General features: G+C 47.4%; 1 protein-coding gene across 1 annotated transcript in view; it reads right to left on the reverse strand.

The window, feature by feature from the left end:
* Positions 1 to 705: 705 nt before the first annotated feature.
* CFAP53 (cilia and flagella associated protein 53) overlaps positions 706 to 21,119 on the reverse strand; it is a 31,908-nt gene continuing 11,494 nt past the window's right edge. Inside the window, exons 4-8 of the mRNA XM_084832020.1 lie at positions 14,843 to 15,146; positions 10,937 to 11,155; positions 7,915 to 8,131; positions 6,813 to 6,915; positions 706 to 3,103 (exon numbers count right to left, since the gene is read on the reverse strand). Coding sequence (XP_084688146.1) covers positions 2,875 to 3,103; positions 6,813 to 6,915; positions 7,915 to 8,131; positions 10,937 to 11,155; positions 14,843 to 15,146 — 1,072 coding nt within the window. The 3' untranslated portion in view covers positions 706 to 2,874. The remainder of the gene's footprint in view (positions 3,104 to 6,812; positions 6,916 to 7,914; positions 8,132 to 10,936; positions 11,156 to 14,842; positions 15,147 to 21,119) is intronic.

Genomic DNA, 21,119 nt, shown 5'->3' on the forward strand with positions numbered 1-21,119 from the left:
TTTAATTAAAAGTAGGCTATATGTTTAGGGGGAGGGACCGTAGCTCTGTGATAGAGCAAATGCCTTGTATGCACAAGAATGCAAGTTCATTTACCAGCATCTCTAATCAAAAGGATCTTTGGTCGGGCAGCTGAGAAAGACCCCTGCCTGGGACCCTGAAGAACTAGAGCCAGCACAGAGCAGGTAACCCTGGGCTAGATGGATCAACGGTCAAACAGTGTAAGTTAGCTTCAGAGCTCCACCCCCCTGCTCTCCGATCCAGCAACAGTTAATTTAAAGCAGGGGTGGGCAGACTTCAGGCTTGCAGGATCTACTTTATTCTTTAGTATACTTCATAATAGAATCCACCAACTGGAGACTGGTGCAAAAAATTTACACTTCAAATTAAAGGATTCTGAGTGCAGGAATTTGTTTTGAATCCCGGAACTGAATGGAGCTCACACCCCATCCACACAAAAATCCACTCCAGGTTATCCCTAGGTCTCTTCCTTGGGCAGGAGGGGAGCCATTTTGTTGCTGCTGTTGCTAAACAATTGGGAATCAGAAATCCTTGCTGATCTACTGCAAATTACCCAGAGGGACTGTAGCTCAGTGGTAAAGTACCTGCTTTGCATGCAGAGGGTCTCAGGTTGGATCCCTGTAAGCCTCGGCTGTGGGCTGCTAAGGTTTGGAGGTGCCGAGATAGTGATAAGCCAGATCCAGGTTTGCTTACAAGGAGACTTTATTGAGTACTTACAGCACACAGGCGTACCCGATGGTTGGATCAGACAGCTTCTCTGAACTCAGAGCCAAGGGGTACAATGGGTTTTATACCATACATGTTAGCAGTGAGGCAACATGACAGCAGCAAGCGTTAATTAATGTTCATCTGCAACTTTCCCAGCATAGACTAACAGTACTTGTTCAGAGGGAAAACAATCAGAACTTTCCCAGGACACCCACTTGTAAACATAGCCTAAACAGAGCCTCACTTCTCAGGTACATCCTAAGCCCTGATAAGATAATAGCCTTCTAGTTAGCATGGAATCTGCTGAGGCCATGCTATAGACCTTTGACTCATCTCACATACTCAGAGGCCTACTAGCAAGGAAATTGCACTTATAATGAACCTAAGCCAAGCATTACAGATCTTTAGGCCCCTCTAAAACTACAGGTGACTTAGTTACACTCCTGGAGCCATTACAATCCCCGGCATCTCCAGATAGGGAAGGAAAAACTTGTGCCCCAAAAATTGGAAAGTCACTGCCAATCAGTGTCAACAATACTGGCCTAGATGGACCTATGGTCTGATTCAGTATACAGCAGCTTCCTGTGTTCCTATTTATGAGTAGGTGCAGATCTGCCACCCCTGATTTACAGCCTTCATAAATTAATTAGCAAGGACCAATTATAATCACTGGGGCTATGAGTTCAGAGCACACTTGTTTATTCTCTGAAGATATTTTGGTTCAGGTGTGTTACCGTAACTGGGACTGAAACAGGGGCGGAATGCGGGAGGGGGAGAATATGATAGCAAACCTTTGCTTCTAATGTTGACAGCTAGATTTTGGTTATTACACTGTAAGTCATCTCACCTGTTTGTGAGACTCCCACAGGTATTGTAAAGTTTCAGATAAGCTGCCAAGGGATTTTGTAATGTGAAGTATATACAGTTAGTCATTAAATATTAAATGCTTGCTGATATATCATTCCATTGGAAAACAGATTAATCATTGCCACTTAAGATTTTGAAGCATGAGTAACCCCTGACTCAAAACAAGCTTATAATGGATGTAACTCAATCAACTCGCTACAGCAATGGGTGAGATGAAGGATGGGGGTGGGCATCATAGGATTAAGGATGTGGAAATATTTAGTGTTGGCATGAAAATTATGCACAAAATGACCTGCTCTGCTGGTTACAAATTTAGAGGCATTTTAGGAATGCTTTGAAATAGTCTGGGTAGTCTGGGGCAATATATTCAACTGCTTTCTTGGAGCTGCTATGAACACAAGTTGACTTGTAAAACAGATTTTTTAGTAGGTTGAACTGGCTTTGGTGCATGATTCACACACTTGTCCCCAGATTGTGACTGCTCCTGCACTGGACACACAAAAATTAATTAAGCAAAGCTTTATCCAGTAGAGCCTGGTGGCTCCTATTTCAGTGGGGCAGTGATTCTGCTGTGGGTTTCAGTCAGAACCAGCGAGAACTCTAAAGCAGCTACCCAAGGTCCTGAACCCATTTGGGGGATAGGGCTCAGCACTTTGGATAGCTCCTTTAGAATTCTGGCTGAAATCCAGAGCAGATTCACTGAAATAGGAGCTACCAGCCTCTACTGGCTTTATCCAAAACCTTAATTTCTGTGGATCCATTTACTAGTGTAAGCTATTCCTGTCCTACAAACGAACATGCTGGCAGAATATACACAGATTGTAAGTTGACCCTACCTTGATGACAGACAGACAGACAGACAGACAGACCACCAGCTCTGGCAGCAAATTGGAGGGGTAATTTAACAGATGCTGAATGGGGTGCTTTTAAATGTGAGCTAAAGGGCATTTTTTAATATATAAATAACTTGGAACAGCCCTGCCTACAGGCATTATTTTAAGTTTTACTTACAATTTTGTTCCTTAAGATTTTGAATTTAATTAGTTTTATCATGCAATATTCTTTATTTAAAACGTAAACTGTTAACAGCATTTCAAAAGAGAGAGAGAAAAGAAGAAGTTTCTGCTTGACCAAAAATAAAAGCTGGAAAAACATGTGGCCTTTAAGGAAGTCTTCTTTCTTCCTATCAGTCAACATGCACAAGCAGCATGTTTTAACTGCCACTAAACAGTTTTAATGCAGTGAATTACAAGTGCATATATATTTTAAGGAAATCAGCTCTAAGACTGAGAACTACAGGCTAGTTGCCTTCGTAAAGGATGGAGATCTTTCAGTCTCATGTAAGGTCGTGAAAGGACATCTGCCATCTTTTGTTGGTAAAGTCTTTCTGCTTCCAGTGCCAATGCATAGTCACGGCGCGCCTCCTCCTTCTCAAAATCGCGGGCTTGCCTGAGGTGATCTATCTGAGCATGGAGTTCTTCTCGATATTCCTTCACTTGCTGTAAACGCCTGCAGGTAACATAATAAGATGTGATGCATATTGACAGCAACAAAAACACTTAGCACTCCCAAGTGTTCAATGCATTCCAAGGCATGGTCTAAAGACACAGGATGGAGTAACCTTGCTGAAACTAAGCAGATCCAGGTCTGGTCAGTCCCATGATGGGAAACCTCCTGGTCACCCAATGTATGGCTCTTTCAGATCTCTGTTGGAATGCTGGGATATAACTGTAATAAAATAAATGCACTCAGGGTCAACATCAGCACCTGGCATCCTTTGGCAGGTGCCAGAGCACCAATGCCCCAAACCAATTCCACCACCAGCCCTAGGTTTTCTGTTCTTTGCTGCTGGATTCACCAGCCATTTTAATTACCCACAGTGCCCCTGATGTAGCATTGCAAGCCAAATCTGGACCCCATTTGAATTTTCCAGAATGCCCTGGAATGACCATGTTGGAAGCATTGTGGGTAATTAAAGTGGCGGGCGGCTCACAGGCATTCGGCACAGACTGCAGCACTGCTGCTACTTGCTGCTGTTACCACTAGTAGTTGAGCCCACCAGCATGGGGACACTAAAGTAGGAGGGGGGCACCAAGGGGCACTTCACCAGGGCCCTCCTCAAATCCAGAGCTGGCTTTGAATACATTCTGCATATACTATATTTGTAATCATAATGGCTCCATATGGAAGCCCAAGATTATTATCCCCCATATTGCAGGTGGAAACCTCAGGGCTAAGAGAACAGCGGCCGGCCCAAAGGAGACCTTTCGAGATTATGGTTGAGGTGAGATGTGAACCATGGGGGAAGCAAGTGGCAGGACACTAATGCAATGGCAGGTGTTCTCAGCACAACCTGGGAGGTGTGGTAAAAGAGAGGAACGATTAGTGCACCAACACTTATATAGTAACAAGACAGCCAACGATGTAATCTTTATTGGCTGCACTGATGCAACACCATGATTTATGTTATGACTGCTCTTCTCTTCTCCACGAGCCCTTCTTTGACGTCATAACTTCCTGCAAAGAGCGACGGAGAAATCACTTTAAGAGCCCTAGCATGGCCAACTAAGGAAGGCTCCACCCTGTCTTTTAGCACAGCAGAGGGCAACCCTTCCTGGCATACAGACCATCTATCAATTTTACTTCTAAAGCTGAAGAAAGGTTTAGAGGAGTCTTTTTTTAAGTGAAATTGACTAGCCCATAGCTTGAAAGGGATGGCAGGCAGGCAGGCATTCCTTAAGAGGATTTGGCAAGCTTTCAGGATTTCTTGCTAAAATGCAAAATAGAAGTGAAATAAATACATCTACTCACAAGTGAGCACAGTTACCTGCCATTTCAAATGTTCCATGGTAATGGCTGCCATTGAAAAGAGGAACACTGGAAAGAGTGTGAGTAACTTTAGGAAGACACTCATTTTCCTGGAGAGAATACCCTGACAACAGAGCCCAAATAAAGTACACTACTAGAAGGAAGTGCAAACAGCACTCGAGGTCCCTGGAGATATCCCATGAAATGTAGCTGGTATAAAAGCCCTGAGTTGCATAAGACTGCTGTGATGAAGAGGGTTGTGCTTGTTTGTTTTAAAAACACTGATATTGAAGAAGTCCATCCAATCACATTGATCAATTTAACACTCTGCCTTTCTTATAATAAGGTAGCAGGTGATGGCCAGTTAGGTCAGAAACTGCTGACAGCTTTATAAAGTAGCAGCTCTGAAGATGACAAGAGGAACCAGGCAGATGTGCTGTGAGTCCGCTTAAATCAGCCAAACCTCCAAGCAAATGCCCTTGAAGGTCTGCCCTGTTTTGTAGCATCAAACTATAATGACAGAGTTCAGACTATCGGCAAGCAATCTTCCTGTCCTGCAGGTCAGCCTCAAAGATGACTTGTAGTACCATATCATAGAATCATAGAATAGTAGGGTTGGAAGGGGCCTACAAGGCCATCGAAAAAAATATCCAAAAAATATATTAAAAAATAGCCCCCAGGAGGAACTCTTTGAGGCACAAGAGCAGCTGGTTGCACAGAGGTTTGTTACTTCTTTATTACACTGATATCCCCCCTTTCTTCGATCAACAGAACTTAAGGTGGCATAATGGGGATGCAGGTGGTTCCCAGGTAGCCTCCTAGCCAGGCAACAGCCAGATGCAGATCTGTTTAGTTTCAACATGGTTGCTGCAGCATGTGCCTTTCAGATCAGGACCTCTAACAATACTGGAGGCTCTGGAGGTGAAGCTTTGGGTTCTCAGTCCCCATCCTGCTGCCTTCCAGATGACTAAACTTCTGCAATGTGCACTACATGGGGCTACCCCTGAAGAGTGTCCAGAAGCTTCAATTGATGTAAAATGCAACAGCTAGGCTGCTAACCAGTGCACAGTTTCACAGCCATATTGCATCTGTTTTAAAAGACCTGCATTGGTTGCCAATTGCTTACCGGACACAATTCAGTGCATCAGTTTTAACCTTTAAAGCGCTAAATGGTTTAAGACATGGCTATAAGAGTCCACCTATCTTGCTATGAACACACCTGGGTATTAAGATCTGAAGGAGATGCCCACAGATGCCTGTCTGTTGGGCATGCAAAAAAGGGCTTTCTCCTGCATCACCCCCAAACTATGGAATGCAGTCCCTCCAGAGCTATCATTGGTCCCTACTCTCTTTGCTTTTAGAAAAGGTGTAAAGACAGATCTTTTTAATTTAGCCTTTTAAAATACATGGTTTTGATGTTTCACTGTTTTTTTTACTGTTTGTAATGCTGTTGTTTTTACTGTGTTATTGTTCATTGTTTTAAACTGTTATACAGCGGCTTTTTAGCAGATAAAGCAGTCTATAAATGAAAATAAATGTATGTATGTATGTGTTGGAGTACAATTCCCATAAATGGCAGAAGCCCCACTATGCTGGCGCAACATGAAATACACTGCCACCACAACAGATTCACCAGCGCAACTCTCACAATAGATTTACCACCACAACTCCTCAGATCCACCAGCAGAACACTCCACCAGTACAGCCACTGCCCTGGCACAAATGTGCCAGCAAAATGGCTAAACGAGGCTGAGTCATGGGCGGGATGTGGGCGGGAAGAGCACAAGTGTCATATGCTGTACTTCTCCAGACTATGACCATGCTCCCACTGGCACAGCAACTTTACCCCAGTTCCAGATTTGGCATAAGGAATGCCCCCCCCCAATGAGTTTAATAGAGGGGGGAGGAAAAGTAATTTAAAAAATAGCTGCCCCTGCAACAAAGGTCACCCTGCCCAACACTGTCAAGACAGACCATAGGATATGACACAGGTCAGCACCCAATCACAGCACACCACCACCAGTATATAAACCCTACACAGGAAGACCATGTGAGGATTGTGCTCTCTCTCTCAGTCTCATGTCGAGCAGGGAGGACTCTGGTGAGCAGAAACAAGAAGAAAGGGCACTTTGCACACAAAGGCAGCACTTTGTACAAACAGTTTGTCTCCAGAACTCACATGGGAACTTGAGCAGAATGCCAAGACTTCTCTTCCTAGGACCCTTACAGGTACATCTCTTTGGGACTCCAGGCCCAAACATCCAGCACCAAGCTCCACCTCACTCCTGCAGCTGGGGATGCATGGACACAGCCCCCCACAGAGGTAAGCAAGGGAAGCGGGCAACCGTGCTACAAAGGGCAACCACCATGGAGCATAATCGGCTCTGCTGACAGGGCCCAGAGAAATTACCTTGTGTATTTTTCCTCTTCTAGACGGTTGTATTCTTGAATGGCTGCATTTAACAACTCCTTGTCCCGTAGAAGTGCCTCTTGTTCATGGGCATTTCTCTGCACTGGAAAGTAAATGTGATTAAATGCCTGTTCTGAGTAATTCCACCCCTGTTCCTTCTGCTAGTTTTATTACAATGATTGTACGTATGTTGTATCCTACCTTTCTTCCAAGGAGAACTGGGTGGCATATATAGATCTCCCCTCAATTTTATCCTCACAATAATCCAGTGAGGTAGACTACGCTGAGGTCATCCAGTGAGCTTTGTGGCTGAAGAGGATCTGAACCCTTATTTCTTTGGTCCCGGTTTGATGCTCTCACACCATGCTAGCTCTCAGCCACGAAAGGCCTTCTGGATTGTCTTTCACACATACTCCCACAATGGGTATATGGTAAGAGCTGGGCTGATTCAGGGTTGGGGGGGATTCTTGATTAAATTTGGAGTGGGGGGAAGGCCTATTTATGGGCCAGGCTCAGTGTATCCCAAGATGGCACCATATAAGCATAGAACATGGTGGACACACAGTTCAACACCTGAGATCTCAACTTTCATTTTTGTTATAAAAGCAAGTTTCTAGGCCTTGTGACTGTGGAAGTAAGCTCCATAGCAAACAAACGATGACTGGTGACATCTTTGAAGCCATGGATGGGGACAGAGGGAAAGCTGAGTAAGTTTTTCAGTAGCTTTGCACGGCAACCTGGTGCCCTCCAGATGTTTTGGACCGCAACTCCCGTAAACATGAGCCAGCATGGCCAGTGATCAGAAATGATGGGTGCTGTAGTTCAAAACATCTGGAGGCACCAGGTTTTCTACCCCTTATCCTCATCCATGATTCATAGAAGCAGAACTCATTATACAAATTATACAAACATGGGCTAATTTGCATGACTGACACAGGCTGAAGTATCCAGCCTTTTTTGGTACAGAATTTTGACTTTGTTTCCTTAACCCAGCCCACACATGGCCTTACTTAGCATTCTGCCTCCTCTATCACAGTCCTAATGCTATAAGATGGAGGCACACTGGACCTGTAGATAATCACGTGTCCCCAACAGTCCTTACATTTCTCCTCGACCTGAAGCCGCCTCGTATCCAGGACCTCTGTCAGTAAGCGATCCCTGGCCTCTTTCATTGCCTTCTCCTTCGCGGCCCTCTTTGCCCACATTTTTGCCGTCTCTTCTGCCCGCAGCTTGTCCATTTCTTTTTCTAGACGTTTCTCCTCCTCTATCTGCTGAGCCAGGTATGCCTGATACATCTGCTGCTCTTTCAAGAGCTCTTTCTGCAAAATGGAGAAGACAAGGGGCAAGTTGTAAAAGGAAGAAAAAAGAAAAAGGGCAATTTTACAACAGAAGCCCTAGGTTGATGAAATGTTGATTAACATGGCCACTGATTATTCATTTTTTATATTGTACTTAATGTTTTAACTTCTGCAAATCACCCAGACAGCTTCAGCAATGGGGCCGTATAGAAAAGTAATTAAATAATCATAATAAATATAATATTTATTTATTTACAATATTTGTATACCACTCCATATCTAAAACAGATTATGCTAAAAGGTTTGCAATTTCAAAGTTTCCATCAGCTCCTCAGCCTTCCCCAGATCAATATTTGAAAACTGAAGAATAGCTTCTTACGCCTCCACAACCTACTCTTTTGGGGGCTGATCGAACTGTACCCTTAGCCAGTCAGTAAGCCTCCTAGATGCCCATTCATCTGGTCTGTGTGTCTAGCCATTTTTATTTCTGTGGTGTGGTCCACACTGAGTGAATTGACTGGTGTGTGTCTGGCAGGGAGGCTGATGGGTTGACCGTCTGTCCACTGGCAGGGACTGGTGTTGAACCTCAGGCCCATGGGCTAAATCTGGCCCGCCTGGAGACACACTCTGGCCCTCCGGAGTTCCCCAGATTGCCACTTCCCCTTCCCTTGGTCCCCTGCTTTCCCCTGAGCACGGATTGTCCGGTGGTTTCCTGGCTTTTGTGCATTGTTCTCCCATTATAAATGTTTGAAATGCCTCTCCTAAGGCTTCGTTACTGACAGTAAGAGCCTTAAGATAAAACAGGCTGGTATTTTGGTCCTGCCCCCTATGCCTATAGCCCTGCCCACCACCGGGATGGGACCCGAGAGCTTCTCTGAAATGGAATTTGGCCCTCAAGCTGAAAGAGGTTCAACACCCCTGATGTAAAAGGAAGCTTCTCAGCGGCTGTAGTTCCCACAGCTCCTAAGCCCAGCCAAGTCCTCCTCTTCTCACCCGTCGCCACCTTGCTCTAAGTAAGAGAGAGCCACTGCTTCTGCTGTCCCATTTACTCTTCTTCACAACAGTGCGCGGCCTCACGTTTTTTGGCCCGATGAACAAACACTGGCTGCTGGTGTTATTTTTCCTCTGTACTAAAGGTGAAGATGCTGGGAACAGCTAAAACCAGAGGTGGTGGTGGAGGAGGAGGAGGAGGAGGAGGAGGAGAAGACAGAACTTTAATTGTTCCTTTTGGCAACCCCCTCCCCGCAGTTTCAGGAGTGCAAGTGAGCAGCGCAGCTCTTTTAGCCATGGATGAATCATAGAATCATAGAACAGTAGGGTTGGAAGGGACCTACAAGGCCATCAAGTCTAACCCCCTGCTCAATGCAGGAACCGAAGTCAGAGCATCCCTGACAGATGGCTGTCCAGCCTCATCTTGAATGCCTCCAGCGTGGGAGAGCCCACCACCTCCCTAGGTAATCAGTTCCATTGTCGTCTTGCTCTAACAGTCAGGAAGTTTTTCCTGATGTTCAGCCAGAATCTGGCTTCCTGTAACTTGAGCCCACTATTCCATGTCCTGCACTCTGGGATGAACGAGAAGAGATCCTGGCCTGTGACAACCTCTGTGACAACCTGAAGAGAAAAGACAGCAGGATGGGGGATATTACAGGCACCGAAAGGTTCCTTGCAATGTGGAGAGGTTGGTGGACGTACGAACCAGGACTAACTTTCCACATGCTCTTTTAAAAGAGAATGCACAAAAACAGGCTATGGTTTGCCTGTTCTGGAAGACGCCTTACCTTACTTGGCATCCTCCATATCCAAGAGCTTAGCCCATTTAGATGATCTGTTAAAGCCTTTGCTTTGGGGCAAGCTGTGAATCTCCAAGCATGATAATGGGGTCTAGCTGGGTTTGTTTTATTCTCCCTGCTGTTAAGATAATGCTGCTGATTCATATTTCACTACTGCCTCGGAAGTTTAATGTAAATTTTGTTTGCTTTAAATATTGTTCTCTGCTTGGAGAACTCGTGGACGTTTTTAAAAAGTGAGATTATAAACCCTCAAATAAGTAAATGGAATTTACCAAACTGTTTTTGCTCTTGAACCTGAGCTGCCTTAGAAGCTTACTGAAGCCTCCTCGGTGACAAGATCATTAATGGCAGAGAAGCGACCCCAAAGTCATCTTCCCCACTGTTTCCCATCTTACCCACAGGCCGGAGTTGGGCATATTCTCCATTTATACAGGCCAGCAATTCCACCAAACAAGCTTAGCTGGTGTGCTGCAGAAACGGAGAGGGCCCCCTAAAATGCACCCCACAATCCCCTGCAAGGCAAGGAGTTCTGTGGCTGACATGGAGGGATTCCACCTTGGCAGACAAAGCTATGTGGAAAGGTTCCCTTGAGGTTAGGGAGTTCAAAAACCACTGGGTTAAAACGTGTCCGGATTGCAGGTCCACACGTCTGCATTCAAAACACTTTTTGTCACTTTTTCAGGACGTGTGACAAGGGCAGGGCCCTGGAAAGCTACCCCAGAGCCACCCACGCTACCACGGGGTTAGCCACGTTGCCGCATCCTCCCAAGCCTGAAATACTGTCGCAGAGTCCTGCAGTCAGATCGACAGGGAGCATTTCAGAGCAGGCATCCCTTCAGTTGCTCAACCTAGGTTGCTGCTGCAGCTGTGTCAGTACCAGCCACTCTGCTAGTCATGGCAACATGGATGTGCAGGAGTGGGATGGATGTTTTGCCGTTTACTTTGCTAAGTTTCAAGTATACAACTGTTTGGCCATGACATGCCATTTGGGAGTTGCTGCATTTAGCCTACAACCTGAATTCGCTGTTGGCCTTACTTTCCTTTGCTTTTGGCCCTCGGTGTCCTCGAGGGATTCTTGCAGAGCCCGGTCCAGTATCTTCATATCTAAAGCCAACTCGTCTTGCTTTGCTTTGTTGAGACGCCTGTTCTTCTCCTTCATGGAATCCAGCAACGTGTCTCTGCATTCTCTCAGCTTCCGCCGTCTCTCCATCTCAGCACGTTCATCTTCCAGTTTTAACAGCTGCCGTTCTTCTTCCTGCAATAATGGCAAGAGAGAGGGATTGTTCACTCACACCTTCTACCTTATAACTTCCAATGAAATGGGCTGGATTTAGCATAATGAAACAAGGAACACTGGAAATACTTGTTGCGCATTGTGTGTGTTGTGGGTATGAAACTGGACAGCTGGTCTCAGTCCAAGTAGACATCTGCACAAGGCCTTTAGGGCAAGTCTGCATAGTCTGTGACCCACCCAAGCCAAACACAGCCCAACTGTCATGTATGATGGCCCACCTGAGCCTCCTGGTTTTGTTGCCCGACTGAGACAGCAAGAACATGGGTGATTTTTAAGCTGTGGCAAATCACAAAAAGCCACAATAACACACTATATTCAGCTTGATGGGTCAAAAATTTGTAATGGCCTTTGGCTTGTAAATAAATGGCCAGAGTGGGCCAAAAATTGTGCAGGACCGTTTTAGAGAGTACCACAGCATTAGCCTTGTAAGGAAGTATGTGTGTGTGTGTGTGTATGTGTAGGCTCAGGGCATAATCTGAAAGATGAAGCCGAACAGATTTGGGTATCCTGGTCAGTGCCTGGATACAAGACCTTCTAGGAACCCCATGTATGCTACCTTGAGCTCCCTGTAAGAAAGATAGGAAACACATGTATTGACAGAAGATGTACTTGCAAGTCAATTTCACCTCTCTTTCCAGTAGGCCAAGTTCTTAATCCATCTAGTTTCCCCTCACTATTCAGATTTGAAACCTGAAATTTAAGCCCATCTACCCTGTCACCACCAAAGCACCTGTAAAAGGCGTTGGGGTAATGCCTTCATTTTATCCAGCACCATCCAGCATGGCACAAAATCATGGGGGTTGGGTGGGCCAAGAAGGCCAGCCAGCCATGCCCCCTGCCCAAAGGCAGCACCACTCACATACCCACCAGACGACCCCCCCCCCCAATCTGGACTGTACTGTGTCTTAAGCAGCAGCAAGGCAAGTTCAAGCGAGAAGTGTGATGCACCGCTTTGTACCTAGCAGGTGCCCCTCTCTAAGGAAGTGGGAGGTCATCCTTGAGGCATCTGTGATGGCCTCTGAGATGAGCCACTCAGTGTTCAACAGGAGGGACAACTGCTATGCAATGACTGACCATCATTTCCTGCTAGGTGCTCCAGCTTGCATGGGCAGTGAGTCAGGAGGTTCTCCAGCTGGGAGGGGTCCATGATGACATTCCAGCCCCCAAGCAGCTGGGCTAGGGAGAGCCTAGTCCCCTCAAGCAGAAGAAGCTAGCCATTCCTGACTTGAAGGAAGGTGCTTGGGGGTATTCAAAGACAGTGCGAACATAAGCAGCAGATTAGAAGCTGCCTCGAGTACTCTGGGCTCCCTAGAGAGGGTTATTTTTGCTTCCTAGTCACAGCAGGCAGAGGGGAGGTACTACTATCTGCCGACTTGTTTATCACCTCCACTTGTAGGGAGACCTGGAGCCATGTAGGGTTTGGTTAAATTACGTATGAGTCAGCCTCCATGTACATCATCACACCAAGGCAAGGAAAGACGCCGAGAGAAAGGTTAAGCTGTTGCTTATCCTCACCTCAGATGGAATGAGCCACCTCACATGTTAAGGCTTCGGAAGCTCTACAGAGATGTCAGTCATAGCACTATCTGCCATGGGACCACGGGAAGAGGATCAGCTAACATTTTCAAGGAAACAATTGGCTACATTAGGTCATTTGGGGATAGCGTCTTCCCTAGAAATTATTCTGTGGTTTGAATTTACTTTTGAAAAAGCACAAGTTGGAAAAGCACAACCTGACAGACTGGAAACACTGTTTAAGCACTGACAATCTGACATAAGGGCAGGTTTTAAGTCAGGGGTGGGAAACCTCTTTCAGACCTAGAGGTGAACTCAATTTTGCAGACGCTCTCAGGGGCCACATTCCAGTGGTGGGCAGGGCCAAAGAGAAAAGGGGTGGGACCAAAAAGACACACACACACCCAGCATACAGTAGCTTACAGCTCTAAGCCTTGGGAGAAGCATTTCAAGCTTTTAGAATGGGGAATATACTGCACAGAAACGGAAACTATCAAATGATTGGTGGTTGAGGGAAAAGGTGTGGCCATCTGGACAACCCGGAGGGCCGGACTGGGACTCCAGGAGGGCTGGATTTGGTGCCCGGGCCTGAGGTTCCCCACCCCTGTTTTAATTCCTGCATGACAAATGATCTGAGACTACCGACCCACCAGCCCTGGGGGCAGCACAGCACTTGTGTCTATGGACTGACCCCCATGGGCTGTGATCCACAATCTACTCATTCCAGAATGACCCCAATGAAGCCTGAGTCACACAGGTCTGGAACAAAGGAGGGTGGGCAGGAGGAATGTTAAAGAGTCCAAAATTATCCTCAAGGCGCAGATCAATCATACTTGATTTGTTGTGGGGGGCACGCAGAGGGCGAGCATAGTCCTGTCATAAGCCTATGAACGGCTACTACTCAAGATGGCCAAATGCAATTTCCAAGTTCAGTCACAATACGTCTCCGAGTACAAGTTGCTAGGGAGTAATAGTGGGAGAGGGCTATTGCCTCTCTTTGCTTCCCCAGGGCCACTGGCTGCCCCTGTGGGAAACAAGACACTGGGCTGGATGAAGCTTTGGTCTGATCCGGCAGGGCTCTTCATACGTTTTTAAGGAAGGGGCCGTAGCTCAATGGTGGAAGACATGCTTTGCGGCTCCGTCCCTGGCATCCCCACTCCCAGGTCTCAGGTGATGGGAGTGGTCTCTTCCTGAGACCTTGGAGAGCTGCTCCCGAATCAGAGTAACCAATAGTGGGCTAGAAGGATCAGTAGTCAGAGCTGGTACGAGGCAGCTTCCTATGTACCTGATCAAATAGCAGCAACTTTGCTGCAGGTCAACTACAGCTAAGTTTTCTGCATTGATCAGCCATAGCTGCTTACCAGGATGGGAATCAACAAGCCAATTTGACTGGGACAATGCTCCAACTCTTCCCACTCCAGGGTAGCTGAAGCAACACCTCCCCAAATCCTACGGAGATGGGAGCTACACCAAACAAGAGTGTAAGGAGATGTGAGAATGTTGCACAGGGATAAGCATCCCCTAACCAGGATGGTTAACTCTGGGGTCAGGAAAGCCATCCTCCAACTAGCATCATGAAGATTTCCTCCCTTTACCTTCTGGGGCATCAGGGACCATCAGAACTTGAACACTGTGTTACACAGACCTGCATTTCATGCAATGGAATGCCTCAATGGTCAGATTTTGCTCATGCTTACATATTTATGACTGCTACAACTGGAGTCTGAAAAGAATTTCAACATGTCAGATTGGCCCATAAGCCTTATGGGGGAAACGAAGAGGCTTGTTGTGCGCATCCTGTCTCACTTGCTTGAGCCACAGGGGGTCCAATGTTAGGCAGTCACCTTGCAGTCCATCTCTGATTTCCTACTCTTTGTGGCACACTATGATCTGGACTGCATAGGCAGTCTCCTCATGTGCTGGTCCTGTCTTTGGGCAAAGAGCTGGACTATATGGCCTTTAAATAACTCCCAAAGATCCCATGGCACACTGATTGTGCTATCTATGATTTCCAAAAGCAGATTAGGTGGGAAAGGCCCCTGGCAGCTAGCAAAAACAAGGCAAAGTCAACCTGCTTTGTCTGTGCTAAGGAGCCCCTTCACACAACAGCAAGTAGGGAACCAGCTACCTTACCATCAACTTAGCCTCTTCTTCCTTCAGTCGTCTCGCCTCTGCCTTCTGGGCCTCTGCCACAGCTCTCTGGGTGTTAAGCATGTTAATCATGGCGTCATCCCGACGTGATCTTTTCTGGGCTTCCTCCATGGCCCGTTTCTCCTTAGCCAACCTGTCCTCTTCCCAGAGAGCTGCAAAAGTTGCCTCCTCCCTCTCTTTTTGCTTCTTCAGTTCCTCCTTCAGGGCCAGCTGGGCCAGCCGGTCTTCACACACCTCCATCAAGTGTTTCTTGCTCCACTGTGTCCGTGCTTCCTCGCAAGATTCCCTGAGTCACAGGTAAGGAGAGAAAAGAAGAAAGTCTTCAGAGGAATACATAGATAGTAGATTTTACATGCACTGTGTATCTCAGCCTTCTCCAACCTGGTGTCTTCCTGATGTTTTGGACTACAACTCCCAGCATTTCTGACTACTAGTCATGCTAGGTGGGGCTGATGGGAGTTGAAATGCAAAACATCTGGGGAAGGCTGGTATATGCAAAAGGAATACATAGTTTTATATCTAGAAAAATACCTGTCTAGACATAAAACAAAGTTAGAAAATAGTAGTTATATAGATGTATAGTTGTGCAACAGAAGAAAGAATACACAGTCTGAAGGTTTAGATCAGGGTGGGCAACGTGTGGCCCTCACTGTCCCCTGCTACTGTGCTGCCAAAACTGGTGATGGCAGCAAAAACATGGCTGGTTTGCGGTGAAAAATAGCCAGCAAACTGCTAAGGAAGCCTAAGAGCACAATCCTATAGATTATGCCCCCCCTTAGAAGGAAGCCTTCAATCTCGGAGGCTGTTGAGTATCTGATGCTCTGCTGGGCTGCTGCCAGCAGGGCGGGAGGAATGACAGAGGTGATTTTTGCCTCTCCATCCTCCTTTTACAAGATTTTCCTCTAGACAGACCTTTGAGCCCATCTAGAGAAGGCATGCTGGTAGGGGCAGTGCCAAGGCTGGAGATACAAGAATATATAGGATACAAAAAAATACGTAGGATTTCTTGTGTCCTGGCCTCTCTGCTCCACTCCCTGCCCATCAGAATGCCCCCTTTTCCTTCCCTCCGAGGCCGCATTTGTGACCTCAGGAAGGGGCCAGTGCAGTTCTTTCCACAGCAGCTGCAAGGGAGTGGGGGAGAAGAAACAGAACTCAGAAGCCCCCTTCCAAGGTTATAGCAGTGTCTACAGCCTCAGGAGAGGGACTCCGAACAAACCTATGTTCCCTGGGACACTCTTCCAGGGTCCACAGGATTTCTCTTGAAAGCATCCAAATCTCACTTTGAAAACAAGTGAGATTTGGACACGTTAGGCTTCCTTAGCTGTTTGCCATCAATTTTCAGGAGCAAACCAGTGATGCTTGTTTTTGGTAGCCCTGAGCATGGCCCGTGGGGAAGGTCCAGTGGGGCAAAAATGGTCCCCCAGCCTCCTGAAGCCCACCTGTCAAGGGGGCCTTCCAATAGGCTGAATTTGAAGACCACTTTGGATGTTCTCCAGAAGCAACAAGACAGGAAGAGTGACTGGCCCACGCTTCCTACTTCTGGGTTTGGGGTGAAGGAAGGGAGGTGTGAATTCTCCTTCAGAAGTGATCCAGAAGTGTGGAGAGGAAGCTTGTGTCACTCACATTTCCTCCCTTACAGCTTCTGGAGAACATCCACTTCTGAGGTGGTCCTGAATGACACTGCCCAAGACTGGCTGAAAGAACTGCAGAGAGAAGAGGCCTGTTAGCACCCTCTCTTTCCTGGTATTTGATTGGCTAGGGAAGAATAATGTTACAGCCTCCTATCTTTAGCATTTTGGACTGACAAAGCAAGGAATCCCCATTACTGCTGCATTCACTACTTAGGATCTAGCCTGTGCCTTGTCCCAATCCTTGTCTATGTGGCTTGCTGTCTTGAACCAGCCAGTTTTTCCACTGTAGGGCACAATCTGATGCATGTTTAGATAGAAAGAAGTCCTACAACTCCCAGCATTCCCCAGCCAACATGATTGGCTGGGGAATGCCAGGAGCTGCATGATTTTTTCTGTCTAAACGTGCATAGGATTGCACCCTTAGTTTTCTTTGATGTGAATATCTGTTTCTCTCTTGCTGTTTTCTGGATCCTGTCTTGTTAGGGAGCAATCCTATGGCCACTAGATGCTGTCTAGAGGGCTATAGGATTGTTCAGTTCCCAGAAACTGTGTTCCCTGCCCCCTCTCCCACCCCTGCTGTTCTGTCTGTGGTGCCTACATCTCCACACTCAGAAAAGGAGGGCGGAGACAGGGAAAAGGGAGTGGTCCCAGAGGTGGGGAGGGGAGGAGACCATGGAAGCTGCTTTATGCACCTTCCTATTGGGTCTCTAGGTCCCTTCCCTCCCCCTCCCTGAAGCTGTACCTAGACAGGCAAAATGGCCCATCTATGCAAAAATGCAGGGCAGCTGGAGCATGGAGGAGGGGATCCCCTCTGTGCTCCAGCCACCCTGCATAGGATAGCCCAGATCGTGCCCTTTTATTGTACATTGCCTTAGGTGTTATCACTGAAAAGGCGATGTGCAATTTTTGATGAATGAATAAAGAACGAAGAATACGATTTGAGCATATGGCATGTAATATGTTGCTCACTCCTGCACAGTGCAGCCTCAAGATTTGGGGGTTGGGGTTGGGGTGGAGGGCAAGATGATTGTTTAGAGAGGGCAGGTGAACAGGTGCAACAGCACGAAAGAGGAGCAGGATGAGGGGGTTCTGGGGATAAGTGGTGGGCCCCTTGCTGGGGTGTGGACCTCAGCAGATGCCCATGGATGTGCCTGCACTAAATGTATTCCTTGTCCTGTATGATGTGGCTAATATTGGCTGAAGGGCAGAAAAGAGGGCCTTTTCTGCTGTGGCACCCCAGCTGTGGAATGACCTCCCTAGTGAGGTTTGCCTGGCACCTATGTTGTATTCCTTCCGGCGCCAGGTGAATACCTTTTTATTATCCCAGGCATTGTAGTATTTTAGCTTTCTAGTCTTTTAGCTTTGCTGTTTTAAATCTGTGTTTTAAATCTCTGCACGGCTGCTAGGTTTTATTCTGGCTGAATTGTTATATTGTGGTTTTAATGCTTTTATATTTTTGTATTGTTTTACTGTGTACTTTTTGGTTTTAATTTTTGTGAACCGCCCACAGAACTTTGGCTATTGGGCAGTATAGAAATGAAATAATAAATAAATAAATTGTTTTTTAAAAAAAACATCTTTGGCTTTGGACATGCAGGATTCTGCCTCAGAGCAGGCAACAGAACTGAGCAGCCCTTCAGATTTCCAGGCAGAGCCTTCCCAGTCTCATATATCTAATCTCCCTCTCTCTATCTAAGCAAATAGGGGGAAAAAACAAGGCACAGATATCTGCAACAACGTTTTTCATGTGGCACTTTCATAATGAGTCTTATGAACCAGCTACAGGAACTTATGAAAGTGCTGGACTAGTCGTTGCCCAAGTGAGAAGCCCAAAAAACAAAAACCCAATAAAAATTACTGACCCTTTGAGAAAAAACACTGTCATTTAAAGGAACAGTTCTAAAAACTGACTCTTGGCTTGCATGCATGTGTCACTGAGAGTGATTGGCTCAGCTGGCGCGGTGCCCCACTCGCTTATCAACAGTGGCACTGTGTGTGTGTGTGTGTGTGTAAAATACGAGGGCTGAATGGACATTCCCGCCTCTTAGCGGAAACTGGGCTGGAGTCAGGGGTTGGCATTGCTGGGCACTTGCCAAGGCCCACACCTCACTAGGGGCTCACTGCCAATCCCTGGAGCTCCTGGCCCTGCTCCTCCACCTCCTTGCTGTCGCTGTCTATATTTACCTGTTCTCCTGGAGACCCCAGAGCTGCTCAGTGACAGAGCACCTGCCTTTGCATGCAGAAGGTCCCAGGTTCAATTCCTGGCATCTCCAGGTAGGGCTGGAAATATTCCTGCCTGAAACCCTAGAGAGCTGCTACTAGTCAGTGTCAACAATACTGGGCTAGATGGACCAAGGGTCTGACTCAATTTATTTATTTATTAAATTTATTACTCACCCATCTGGCTGGTCACCCAGCCACTCTGGCCGATGTACAACAATAAAAACAGTTTATACAATAAAATTCAACATTAAAAACATCACATTTCTAAAATTACCCTAGCCCACCCTAAATGCCTGCCTGAACAACCACGTTTTTAATGCGTGGCAGAAGCTCATTAAAGAGGGGGCATGGCGGAGTTCCCTAGGGAGGGAGTTCCACAGAATGGGGGCCACCACAGAGAAGGCCCTCTCCCTCGTCCTCACCAGCCTAGCTGTCCTGGCTGATGGGACAGAGAGAAGGCCATCCGAGGCTGATCTTGTTGAGCGGCCTATCTGGTATTGCTGGAGGCGCTCCTTGAGATAGCTGAGCTGGAACCGTATAGGGTTTTAAAGGTCAAAACTAACACCTTGAATTTGGCCCGGAAAACTACTGGTAGCCAGTGCAGCTGCTTCAGCACTGGAGTGATGTGATCTCGCCAGCGGCTGCCTTTAATCAGGCAAGCTGCCGCGCTCTGTACCAGCTGCAGCTTCCGAACTGTCTTCAAGGGTAACCCCACGTACAGCGCATTACAGTAGTCTAAACGAGAGGAGACCAGGGCATGTACTACCGATGGGAGCAGATGGTCGGGAAGGAAGGGGCACAGCCACTGTATCAGATGGAGTTGGTACAGCGCTGTCCGGCTCACAGCCGATGCCTGAGCCTCCATGGACAGCTGGAAGTCTAAGATGACCCCCAAGCTGCGGACCTGGTCTTTCAAGGGTAACTGTACCGCATTCCACACCAGGTCAACATCCCCCAACATCCTCTTGTCTCCCACCAAAAGTACCTCGGTCTCGTCAGGGTTCAGCTTCAGCTTGTTCCTCCCCATCCAGCCACTCACTGTCTCCAGACATTTGGACAGGGATTCTACAGCCAATCTTGGTGAAGATTTGAACGAGAGGTAGAGCTGCGTATCATCCGCATACTGATGACGCTGCACCCCAAACCTCCTGATGATAGCCCCCAGCGGCTTCACATAGATGTTAAATAGCATCGGGGAGAGGATGGAACCCTGTGGCACCCCACAAGTGAGTGGCCACGGGTTCGAAACCTCCTCTCCCAGTGCTACCCTCTGGTACCTGCCAGAGAGGAAGGACCGGAACCACCGTAATACGGTGTCTCCATTGCCCAACCCCTCCAGGCAGTCCAGGAGGATACCGTGGTCAACGGTATCAAAAGCCGCTGAGAGGTTGAGGAGAACAAGGAAGGAGCATTCGTCCCTATCCAGAGCCCTCCTCATATCATCCACCAAAGCGACCAAGGCCATTTTTGTCCCATGCCCAGGCCTGAAGCCTGACTGAAATGAATCTAGATAATCGGCTTCTTCCAAGTGTGCCTTCAACTGCATCACCACCACCTGCTCAATCACCTTGCCCAAAAATGGCAGATTTGAGACTGGGCGAAAGTTGTTCAGAACTTGGGGATCCAAGGAGGGCTTTTTTAAAAGCGGTCTTATCACTGCCTCCTTGAGGGCTGATAGCATCACTCCCTCCTCAAGGGAGGCGTTCACCACCGCCTTGATCCCCTCACCCAACCTCTCTCTGCAGCTCATAATGAGCCAAGATGGGCAAGGATCAAGTAAGCAGGTGGTCGGCCTTACAGGCGAAAGCACCTTGTCCACTTCATCAGAAGGAAGAAGCTGGAACCGATCCCACAAAACCGGTGTGCCACAGACCGCCTCCTGCTCACTAACTGTATCCACAGCACACAGAATAACACTCCTAATCCAATCAATTTTATCTGCAAAGTGCCTTGCCAAGGCCTCACAGGAGGCCTTAGAATGCTCCAGTGGTTCAGGAGCCACAGGACCGACCAGGCTCTGGACCACTTGGAACAGCCTCCTGGGACAGCACTCTGCAGACACGATAGAGGCAGCATAATATTCCTTTTTTGCTGCCTTCACCACCATGTGATAGGCTGAAGATACAGTTCTAGCCCGTATCTGATCGCCTTTGGAGCGAGACTTCCGCCACCAGCGCTCTAGCCGTCTCACCTCCTGTTTCAGAGCTCGTAACTGCGGATGGAACCATGGTGCAGTCTGAGCCCTGTTCAGGGGGAGAGGGCGTTTCGGAGCCACCCGATCTAATGCCCCAGTGATTGCAGCATTCCAGCCACCCACCAGAGTCTTGACCGAGTGGCCGTTGGCGTGCTCCAGAGAATCCCCAAGCGTGTTCAGGAATCCATTTGGATCCATAAGACGCCTGGGG

The sequence above is a fragment of the Heloderma suspectum genome, chromosome 2 (assembly GCF_057233095.1).
Source record: "Heloderma suspectum isolate Gila_16-S chromosome 2, 16-S_ref, whole genome shotgun sequence".
In the NCBI taxonomy this organism is placed as follows: Eukaryota; Metazoa; Chordata; class Lepidosauria; order Squamata; family Helodermatidae; genus Heloderma; species Heloderma suspectum.